The following is a 12,492-nucleotide window of genomic DNA, read 5'->3' as shown; positions in this document are numbered from 1 at the left end:
ACAAGAATCGGCACACTCTAGCCCTCTGTCCTAACAAGAATCAATGCACCCAACCCCTCTACCCAACAAGAATCGGCACACTCTACCCCTCTGTCCCAACAAGAATCAATGCACCCTACCCCTCTATCCCAACAAGAATTAACACACCCTACCTCTCTATCCCAACAAGAATCAACACACCCAACCCCTCTATCCCAACAAGAATTAACACACCCTACCCCTCTATCCCAACAAGAATCAACACACTCTACCCCTCTATCCCAACAAGAATCAACACACCCAACCCCTCTATCCCAACAAGAATCGGCACACTCTACCCCTCTGTCCCAACAAGAATCAACACACCCAACCCCTCTATCCCAACAAGAATCGGCACACTCTACCCCTCTGTCCCAACAAGAATCGGCACACTCTACCCCTCTGTCCCAACAAGAATCAACACACCCAACCCCTCTATCCCAACAAAAAGTAACACACCCTACCCCTCTGTCCCAACAAGAATCGGCACACTCTACCCCTCTATCCCAACAAGAATCAACACACCCAACCCCTCTATCCCAACAAGAAGTAACACATCCTACCCCTCTATCCCAACAAGAATCGGCACACTCTACCCCTCTGTCCCAACAAGAATCAATACACCCTTCCCCTCTATCCCAACAAGAATCAACACACCCAACCCCTCTATCCCAACAAGAATCGGCACACTCTACCCCTCTGTCCCAACAAGAATCAACACACCCTACCCCTCTATCCCAACAAGAATCAACACACCCAACCCCTCTATCCCAACAAGAATTAACACACCCTACCCCTCTATCCCAACAAGAATCGGCACACTCTACCCCTCTATCCCAAAAAGAATCAACACACCCTATCCTCTATCCCAACAAGAATCGGCACACTCTACCCCTCTACCCAATAAGAATTGGCACACCCTAGCCCTCTATCCCAACAAGAATTAACACACCCTACCCCTCTATCCCAACAAGAATCGGCACACTCTACCCCTCCATCCCAAAAATAATCAACACACCCTACCCCTCTATCCCAACAAGAAGCAACACATCCTACCCCTCTATTCCCAACAAGAATCGGCACACTCTACCCCTCTATCCCAACAAGAATTAACACACCCTACCCCTCTATCCCAACAAGAATCGGCACACTCTACCCCTCTATCCCAACAAGAATCGGCACACTCTACCCCTCTGTCCCAACAAGAATCAACACACCCTACCCCTCTATCCCAACAAGAATTAACACACCCTACCCCTCTATCCCAACAAGAATCGGCACACTCTACCCCTCTGTCCCAACAAGAATCAACACACCCTACCCCTCTATCCCAACAAGAATTAACACACCCTACCCCTCTATCCCAACAAGAATCGGCACACTCTACCCCTCTATCCCAAAAAGAATCAACACACCCTACCCCTCTACCCAACAAGAATTAACACACCCAACCCCTCTATCCCAACAAGAATTAACACACCCTACCCCTCTATCCCAACAAGAATCGGCACACTCTACCCCTTTATCCCAAAAAGAATCAACACACCCTACCCCTCTATCCCAACAAGAATTAACACACCCAACCCCTCTATCCCAACAAGAATTAACACACCCTACCCCTCTATCCCAACAAGAATTGGCACACTCTACTCCTCTATCCCAAAAAGAATCAACACACCCTACCCCTCTATCCCAACAAGAATTAACACACCCAACCCCTCTATCCCAACAAGAATTAACACACCCTACCCCTCTATCCCAACAAGAATCAGCACACTCTACCCCTCTATCCCAAAAAGAATCAACACACCCTACCCCTCTATCCCAACAAGAATTAACACACCCAACCCCTCTATCCCAACAAGAATCGGCACACTCTCCCCCCTATCCCAAAAAGAATCAACACACCCTACCCCTCTATCCCAACAAGAATTAACACACCCAACCCCTCTATCCCAACAAGAATTAACACACCCTACCCCTCTATCCCAACAAGAATAGGCACAATCTTCCCCTCTGTCCCAACAAGAATCAACACACCCTACCCTCTATCCCAACAAGAATCGGCACACTCTTCCCCTCTGTCCCAACAAGAATCAGCACACTCTACCCCTCTATCCCAACAAGAACCAATGCACCCTACCCCTCTATCCCAACAAGAATCAACACACCCAACCCCTCTATCCTATGTTTTCTCTTGTACCTGCACAGGATGGAGTTTGCTGCCCACAGATCCGATGCCCTCCACCGTGGTGATGGCACAGTGATGTAGAGAGCACAGAGGGGCCAGACAGGCATTAATAGCTTGGTGACTGAGGTGTGCTGTCAAGGACTTCTAAGCAACACGACCAAAAGTATGATAGACATAAAGCACGAAACTGCAACAGCTCTAGAGTTCTAATATAATAGTCATATTATTGTAATCATTGTAAAATTACAAGTACAAGAATCAATACACCCTTCCCCTCTATCCCAACAAGAATCAACACACCCAACCCCTCTATCCCAACAAGAATCGGCACACTCTACCCCTCTGTCCCAACAAGAATCAACACACCCTACCCCTCTATCCCAACAAGAATCAACACACCCAACCCCTCTATCCCAACAAGAATTAACACACCCTACCCCTCTATCCCAACAAGAATCGGCACACTCTACCCCTCTATCCCAAAAAGAATCAACACACCCTATCCTCTATCCCAACAAGAATCGGCACACTCTACCCCTCTACCCAATAAGAATTGGCACACCCTAGCCCTCTATCCCAACAAGAATTAACACACCCTACCCCTCTATCCCAACAAGAATCGGCACACTCTACCCCTCTATCCCAAAAATAATCAACACACCCTACCCCTCTATCCCAACAAGAAGCAACACATCCTACCCCTCTATTCCCAACAAGAATCGGCACACTCTACCCCTCTATCCCAACAAGAATTAACACACCCTACCCCTCTATCCCAACAAGAATCGGCACACTCTACCCCTCTATCCCAACAAGAATCGGCACACTCTACCCCTCTGTCCCAACAAGAATCAACACACCCTACCCCTCTATCCCAACAAGAATTAACACACCCTACCCCTCTATCCCAACAAGAATCGGCACACTCTACCCCTCTGTCCCAACAAGAATCAACACACCCTACCCCTCTATCCCAACAAGAATTAACACACCCTACCCCTCTATCCCAACAAGAATCGGCACACTCTACCCCTCTATCCCAAAAAGAATCAACACACCCTACCCCTCTACCCAACAAGAATTAACACACCCAACCCCTCTATCCCAACAAGAATTAACACACCCTACCCCTCTATCCCAACAAGAATCGGCACACTCTACCCCTTTATCCCAAAAAGAATCAACACACCCTACCCCTCTATCCCAACAAGAATTAACACACCCAACCCCTCTATCCCAACAAGAATTAACACACCCTACCCCTCTATCCCAACAAGAATTGGCACACTCTACTCCTCTATCCCAAAAAGAATCAACACACCCTACCCCTCTATCCCAACAAGAATTAACACACCCAACCCCTCTATCCCAACAAGAATTAACACACCCTACCCCTCTATCCCAACAAGAATCAGCACACTCTACCCCTCTATCCCAAAAAGAATCAACACACCCTACCCCTCTATCCCAACAAGAATTAACACACCCAACCCCTCTATCCCAACAAGAATCGGCACACTCTCCCCCCTATCCCAAAAAGAATCAACACACCCTACCCCTCTATCCCAACAAGAATTAACACACCCAACCCCTCTATCCCAACAAGAATTAACACACCCTACCCCTCTATCCCAACAAGAATAGGCACAATCTTCCCCTCTGTCCCAACAAGAATCAACACACCCTACCCTCTATCCCAACAAGAATCGGCACACTCTTCCCCTCTGTCCCAACAAGAATCAGCACACTCTACCCCTCTATCCCAACAAGAACCAATGCACCCTACCCCTCTATCCCAACAAGAATCAACACACCCAACCCCTCTATCCTATGTTTTCTCTTGTACCTGCACAGGATGGAGTTTGCTGCCCACAGATCCGATGCCCTCCACCGTGGTGATGGCACAGTGATGTAGAGAGCACAGAGGGGCCAGACAGGCATTAATAGCTTGGTGACTGAGGTGTGCTGTCAAGGACTTCTAAGCAACACGACCAAAAGTATGATAGACATAAAGCACGAAACTGCAACAGCTCTAGAGTTCTAATATAATAGTCATATTATTGTAATCATTGTAAAATTACAAGTACAAGAATCAATACACCCTTCCCCTCTATCCCAACAAGAATCAACACACCCAACCCCTCTATCCCAACAAGAATCGGCACACTCTACCCCTCTGTCCCAACAAGAATCAACACACCCTACCCCTCTATCCCAACAAGAATCAACACACCCAACCCCTCTATCCCAACAAGAATTAACACACCCTACCCCTCTATCCCAACAAGAATCGGCACACTCTACCCCTCTATCCCAAAAAGAATCAACACACCCTATCCTCTATCCCAACAAGAATCGGCACACTCTACCCCTCTACCCAATAAGAATTGGCACACCCTAGCCCTCTATCCCAACAAGAATTAACACACCCTACCCCTCTATCCCAACAAGAATCGGCACACTCTACCCCTCTATCCCAAAAATAATCAACACACCCTACCCCTCTATCCCAACAAGAAGCAACACATCCTACCCCTCTATTCCCAACAAGAATCGGCACACTCTACCCCTCTATCCCAACAAGAATTAACACACCCTACCCCTCTATCCCAACAAGAATCGGCACACTCTACCCCTCTATCCCAACAAGAATCGGCACACTCTACCCCTCTGTCCCAACAAGAATCAACACACCCTACCCCTCTATCCCAACAAGAATTAACACACCCTACCCCTCTATCCCAACAAGAATCGGCACACTCTACCCCTCTGTCCCAACAAGAATCAACACACCCTACCCCTCTATCCCAACAAGAATTAACACACCCTACCCCTCTATCCCAACAAGAATCGGCACACTCTACCCCTCTATCCCAAAAAGAATCAACACACCCTACCCCTCTACCCAACAAGAATTAACACACCCAACCCCTCTATCCCAACAAGAATTAACACACCCTACCCCTCTATCCCAACAAGAATCGGCACACTCTACCCCTTTATCCCAAAAAGAATCAACACACCCTACCCCTCTATCCCAACAAGAATTAACACACCCAACCCCTCTATCCCAACAAGAATTAACACACCCTACCCCTCTATCCCAACAAGAATTGGCACACTCTACTCCTCTATCCCAAAAAGAATCAACACACCCTACCCCTCTATCCCAACAAGAATTAACACACCCAACCCCTCTATCCCAACAAGAATTAACACACCCTACCCCTCTATCCCAACAAGAATCAGCACACTCTACCCCTCTATCCCAAAAAGAATCAACACACCCTACCCCTCTATCCCAACAAGAATTAACACACCCAACCCCTCTATCCCAACAAGAATCGGCACACTCTCCCCCCTATCCCAAAAAGAATCAACACACCCTACCCCTCTATCCCAACAAGAATTAACACACCCAACCCCTCTATCCCAACAAGAATTAACACACCCTACCCCTCTATCCCAACAAGAATAGGCACAATCTTCCCCTCTGTCCCAACAAGAATCAACACACCCTACCCTCTATCCCAACAAGAATCGGCACACTCTTCCCCTCTGTCCCAACAAGAATCAGCACACTCTACCCCTCTATCCCAACAAGAACCAATGCACCCTACCCCTCTATCCCAACAAGAATCAACACACCCAACCCCTCTATCCTATGTTTTCTCTTGTACCTGCACAGGATGGAGTTTGCTGCCCACAGATCCGATGCCCTCCACCGTGGTGATGGCACAGTGATGTAGAGAGCACAGAGGGGCCAGACAGGCATTAATAGCTTGGTGACTGAGGTGTGCTGTCAAGGACTTCTAAGCAACACGACCAAAAGTATGATAGACATAAAGCACGAAACTGCAACAGCTCTAGAGTTCTAATATAATAGTCATATTATTGTAATCATTGTAAAATTACAAGTACAAGAATCAATACACCCTTCCCCTCTATCCCAACAAGAATCAACACACCCAACCCCTCTATCCCAACAAGAATCGGCACACTCTACCCCTCTGTCCCAACAAGAATCAACACACCCTACCCCTCTATCCCAACAAGAATCAACACACCCAACCCCTCTATCCCAACAAGAATTAACACACCCTACCCCTCTATCCCAACAAGAATCGGCACACTCTACCCCTCTATCCCAAAAAGAATCAACACACCCTATCCTCTATCCCAACAAGAATCGGCACACTCTACCCCTCTACCCAATAAGAATTGGCACACCCTAGCCCTCTATCCCAACAAGAATTAACACACCCTACCCCTCTATCCCAACAAGAATCGGCACACTCTACCCCTCTATCCCAAAAATAATCAACACACCCTACCCCTCTATCCCAACAAGAAGCAACACATCCTACCCCTCTATTCCCAACAAGAATCGGCACACTCTACCCCTCTATCCCAACAAGAATTAACACACCCTACCCCTCTATCCCAACAAGAATCGGCACACTCTACCCCTCTATCCCAACAAGAATCGGCACACTCTACCCCTCTGTCCCAACAAGAATCAACACACCCTACCCCTCTATCCCAACAAGAATTAACACACCCTACCCCTCTATCCCAACAAGAATCGGCACACTCTACCCCTCTGTCCCAACAAGAATCAACACACCCTACCCCTCTATCCCAACAAGAATTAACACACCCTACCCCTCTATCCCAACAAGAATCGGCACACTCTACCCCTCTATCCCAAAAAGAATCAACACACCCTACCCCTCTACCCAACAAGAATTAACACACCCAACCCCTCTATCCCAACAAGAATTAACACACCCTACCCCTCTATCCCAACAAGAATCGGCACACTCTACCCCTTTATCCCAAAAAGAATCAACACACCCTACCCCTCTATCCCAACAAGAATTAACACACCCAACCCCTCTATCCCAACAAGAATTAACACACCCTACCCCTCTATCCCAACAAGAATTGGCACACTCTACTCCTCTATCCCAAAAAGAATCAACACACCCTACCCCTCTATCCCAACAAGAATTAACACACCCAACCCCTCTATCCCAACAAGAATTAACACACCCTACCCCTCTATCCCAACAAGAATCAGCACACTCTACCCCTCTATCCCAAAAAGAATCAACACACCCTACCCCTCTATCCCAACAAGAATTAACACACCCAACCCCTCTATCCCAACAAGAATCGGCACACTCTCCCCCCTATCCCAAAAAGAATCAACACACCCTACCCCTCTATCCCAACAAGAATTAACACACCCAACCCCTCTATCCCAACAAGAATTAACACACCCTACCCCTCTATCCCAACAAGAATAGGCACAATCTTCCCCTCTGTCCCAACAAGAATCAACACACCCTACCCTCTATCCCAACAAGAATCGGCACACTCTTCCCCTCTGTCCCAACAAGAATCAGCACACTCTACCCCTCTATCCCAACAAGAACCAATGCACCCTACCCCTCTATCCCAACAAGAATCAACACACCCAACCCCTCTATCCTATGTTTTCTCTTGTACCTGCACAGGATGGAGTTTGCTGACCACAGATCCGATGCCCTCCACCGTGGTGATGGCACAGTGATGTAGAGAGCACAGAGGGGCCAGACAGGCATTAATAGCTTGGTGACTGAGGTGTGCTGTCAAGGACTTCTAAGCAACACGACCAAAAGTATGATAGACATAAAGCACGAAACTGCAACAGCTCTAGAGTTCTAATATAATAGTCATATTATTGTAATCATTGTAAAATTACAAGTACAAGAATCAATACACCCTTCCCCTCTATCCCAACAAGAATCAACACACCCAACCCCTCTATCCCAACAAGAATCGGCACACTCTACCCCTCTGTCCCAACAAGAATCAACACACCCTACCCCTCTATCCCAACAAGAATCAACACACCCAACCCCTCTATCCCAACAAGAATTAACACACCCTACCCCTCTATCCCAACAAGAATCGGCACACTCTACCCCTCTATCCCAAAAAGAATCAACACACCCTATCCTCTATCCCAACAAGAATCGGCACACTCTACCCCTCTACCCAATAAGAATTGGCACACCCTAGCCCTCTATCCCAACAAGAATTAACACACCCTACCCCTCTATCCCAACAAGAATCGGCACACTCTACCCCTCTATCCCAAAAATAATCAACACACCCTACCCCTCTATCCCAACAAGAAGCAACACATCCTACCCCTCTATTCCCAACAAGAATCGGCACACTCTACCCCTCTATCCCAACAAGAATTAACACACCCTACCCCTCTATCCCAACAAGAATCGGCACACTCTACCCCTCTATCCCAACAAGAATCGGCACACTCTACCCCTCTGTCCCAACAAGAATCAACACACCCTACCCCTCTATCCCAACAAGAATTAACACACCCTACCCCTCTATCCCAACAAGAATCGGCACACTCTACCCCTCTGTCCCAACAAGAATCAACACACCCTACCCCTCTATCCCAACAAGAATTAACACACCCTACCCCTCTATCCCAACAAGAATCGGCACACTCTACCCCTCTATCCCAAAAAGAATCAACACACCCTACCCCTCTACCCAACAAGAATTAACACACCCAACCCCTCTATCCCAACAAGAATTAACACACCCTACCCCTCTATCCCAACAAGAATCGGCACACTCTACCCCTTTATCCCAAAAAGAATCAACACACCCTACCCCTCTATCCCAACAAGAATTAACACACCCAACCCCTCTATCCCAACAAGAATTAACACACCCTACCCCTCTATCCCAACAAGAATTGGCACACTCTACTCCTCTATCCCAAAAAGAATCAACACACCCTACCCCTCTATCCCAACAAGAATTAACACACCCAACCCCTCTATCCCAACAAGAATTAACACACCCTACCCCTCTATCCCAACAAGAATCAGCACACTCTACCCCTCTATCCCAAAAAGAATCAACACACCCTACCCCTCTATCCCAACAAGAATTAACACACCCAACCCCTCTATCCCAACAAGAATCGGCACACTCTCCCCCCTATCCCAAAAAGAATCAACACACCCTACCCCTCTATCCCAACAAGAATTAACACACCCAACCCCTCTATCCCAACAAGAATTAACACACCCTACCCCTCTATCCCAACAAGAATAGGCACAATCTTCCCCTCTGTCCCAACAAGAATCAACACACCCTACCCTCTATCCCAACAAGAATCGGCACACTCTTCCCCTCTGTCCCAACAAGAATCAGCACACTCTACCCCTCTATCCCAACAAGAACCAATGCACCCTACCCCTCTATCCCAACAAGAATCAACACACCCAACCCCTCTATCCTATGTTTTCTCTTGTACCTGCACAGGATGGAGTTTGCTGCCCACAGATCCGATGCCCTCCACCGTGGTGATGGCACAGTGATGTAGAGAGCACAGAGGGGCCAGACAGGCATTAATAGCTTGGTGACTGAGGTGTGCTGTCAAGGACTTCTAAGCAACACGACCAAAAGTATGATAGACATAAAGCACGAAACTGCAACAGCTCTAGAGTTCTAATATAATAGTCATATTATTGTAATCATTGTAAAATTACAAGTACTTAAATAAGACATTTAAATAAAAATCAAATAAGCATTTCCGTCTGGCTGTCCCCAAGTTCAGTTGTTTCTGGTATAAACTACAGTCAGTATGAAAAAGGTCAATACTGTCCAACCCTTATCATTATTGATAATCAATAAAGTTGATTGACACAGTAGGGCTGTTGGTGAACTTCATGAAAAAGATACATGATCCGGTTGGAATGCGGGTCGAACTTGGACATCATCACAGTGCAGGCTCCACAGCCACCTTCAGAACATCCCAGCTTCGTCCCAGTCAGACCCACTGCAGACAAAAGCTAAAGAAAACTACAAGTCTCACACATGGAATTTGAGGAGCATGGGAGGAGTGTTTGAGGAGTATAAGGAGTGTGAGGAGTGTGTGAGGATACTAAGGAGTGAGTGACGGTAAGTAAGGAGTGTGTGAGGATTGTGAGGAGTGTGTAAGGGAGAGCAAGGAGTGAGCAACGAGTGAGTGAGGAGTGTGTACGGAGTGTGAGGTTGAGTAAGGAGTGTGAGGAGGGAGTAATACAAGGAGTGATGTGATGGATGTGTGAGTGTTTAAGGATTGCGTGAGGTGTGTGAGGAGAGTGTGAGAAGTGTGTGTAGTGTGTAAGAAGTGTGTGAGGAATGTGTGAGGGGTGAGATGAGTGTGTGAGAAGTGTGTAAGGAGTGAGTGAAGAGTGTAAGGAGTGTGTGAGGATGGTGGGTAGTGTGTAAGGAGTATGAGAAGTGTGTGAGGAGTGTAAGGAGTGTGTAAGGTGTGCATGAGGAGTGTGTGAGTAGTGTGAGGAGTGCGTAAGAAATGTGCAGAGTGTGTGAGACGTGAGGAGTGTTTAAGGATACATTTTCTCCGGATGAAGGTCAGCAGCATTGTTTCAGGATCTGCATTTCTCTCAATGACCTGCACACAGAAAACAAAAATCCTGATTAAAAACACAATAACCTTAATTAACTCAATACAAATTGTTATTTTGTTTTTGTGTGTGTAGATATTATGTGTGTGTGGGTTTGTAGATATATGTGCAGAGTGTGTGAGAAGTGTGAGGAGAGTGAGGATGTGTGGAGTACACATTTTCTTCGGATGAAAATTTAGCAGCATTGTTTCAGGATCTGCATCATACAGTGTGAGGAGTGTATGAGTAGTGTAAAGAGTGTATGAGTAGTGTAAGGAGTATGAGAAGTGGGTTAAGAGTGTTTAAGGAGTGTGAGGAGCATATGAGTAGTGTGAAGAGTGTGTGAGGAGTGTTTGAGTATTGTAAGGAGTGTATGAGGAGTGTGTAAGGAGTGTATGGGTAGTGTGAGGAGAGTCTAAGGAGTGTGAGGAGTGTTTGAGTAGTGTGAGGAGTGTATGAGTAGTGTGAGTAGTGTGTGAATAGGGTGTGAGGATTGCGTAAGGAGTGTATTTGTAATGTGAGGAGAGTATGAGGAGAGTGTGAGGATTGTGTAAATTGTGTGAGAATTGTGTAAGGGGTGTGTGAAGATTGTGTAAAAAGTTTATTTGTTTATTTTATTTGGATCCCCATTATCTCCTGTAATGACAGCAGCTGTTCTTCCCTGGGTCCATCAGACATAAAACACACAAATATTATACATACACACAACACACAGTGTGTGCGGATTGTGTAAGGGTTGTGTGAGGAGTGTGTAAGGATTGTGTAAGTAGTGTGAGGAGTGTGTGAGGAGACGTGTGTGAGGAGAGTGTGAGAAGAGTGCGGAGTGTGTAATAGTTTTTTTATATGAATAATTGTGAAATATTTAAATAAGTACATTAATGTCAGGCATCATTATGTGTTTTTTAATGAGTCCACAAATATAATGAAATATTCATTTTTTTGTAGAAACGATATCTCTTCAGAGCTGCAGTGTTTCACTGAGGATGAAGTTTAACCACGTTAGTTTAACTGTAATGTATAAACAAAAAATTGGCTTATATTTAGTGTTTACTTTTTATCATGAATTATTAAAAGTAAAACTGACCCATTTTTTTATTCTTTTTGTGTTTTAATGGCAATTCTGTTTTTTTTCTGTCTCTGTTTTTATTTGCTTGAGTGTTAAATGGAGGTGTAAATTGTAATTAATAATAAAAATACATAGATTTTTTATTTTTTTCCTGTATGTTGGGTAGTTTGGTTTGACAAGGTAGCACAAGTGGACAGAACAATTTTTTATTGTTTATTGTTTCATTTTAAAAAGCCTGATTTAAAGCAGATAAACATGATGTAATTGGGCTGTTTAATTTACCTTTCTGCCATTGATGAACAGAACCAGCTGGTCGTGGCGGTTCTGGTTGGGTTCCTCCATGGTTCCTCAGTGCGCTCCTCAGCTGTCTGAGCGGTACTGTTCAGCTCCAGCTGTCCGCACAGCGGCGGGGTGGGCGTGTCCTAAAGTGGGTGTTTCCACAGGTGGGCGTTTCATAGGCAGATGTGTGAATCCTAGCTCCGTGAAACGAGCAACAGTTGCTGGAAAGACATGTGACTTTCCCGTCCGTCTCTAAAATATTACATTTAAAAAGTAAAAAATCGTTTTTGAAGTTATTTTACCGAGAAGAAGGTTAGGTAAGACAGAAAACAAGTGGAATTTCACTATTTTCAAAACTTCTAAACACGTTTAAATAATGTAGATAATAAAATAAAAAGTAAGAAATTGTACTAAAACTAGTGTTGCTGGGTAATACAGCTTTGCGCTGGGACTTT

At 45.8% G+C, this 12,492-nt stretch overlaps 1 protein-coding gene across 27 annotated transcripts in view; it reads right to left on the bottom strand.

Moving 5' to 3' along the window:
* The window catches only part of xdh (xanthine dehydrogenase), a 37,668-nt gene extending 25,383 nt beyond the window's left edge, over positions 1-12,285 (bottom strand). For 23 of the 27 annotated variants that reach the window (XM_049463763.1, XM_049463762.1, XM_049463772.1 and 20 more), the window contains exons 1-4: positions 12,041-12,285; positions 10,643-10,700; positions 9,986-10,082; positions 9,558-9,666 (exon numbers count right to left, since the gene is read on the bottom strand). In XM_049463763.1, coding sequence (XP_049319720.1) covers positions 9,558-9,666; positions 9,986-10,082; positions 10,643-10,700; positions 12,041-12,100 — 324 coding nt within the window. In that variant the 5' untranslated portion in view covers positions 12,101-12,285. Of the gene's footprint in view, positions 1-2,221; positions 2,331-4,055; positions 4,165-5,889; positions 5,999-7,723; positions 7,833-9,557; positions 9,667-9,985; positions 10,083-10,642; positions 10,701-12,040 lie in introns of all 27 variants that reach the window. The other 4 variants (XM_049463767.1, XM_049463764.1, XM_049463765.1 and 1 more) reach the window with 4 other exon arrangements.
* Positions 12,286-12,492: the final 207 nt, after the last annotated feature.

Source organism: Astyanax mexicanus, chromosome 14, assembly GCF_023375975.1.
Source record: "Astyanax mexicanus isolate ESR-SI-001 chromosome 14, AstMex3_surface, whole genome shotgun sequence".
NCBI classification, from domain to species: domain Eukaryota; kingdom Metazoa; phylum Chordata; class Actinopteri; order Characiformes; family Acestrorhamphidae; genus Astyanax; species Astyanax mexicanus.
Note: the sequence above shows the minus strand (reverse complement) of the source record. Positions and strands in the feature narration are given on the sequence as shown.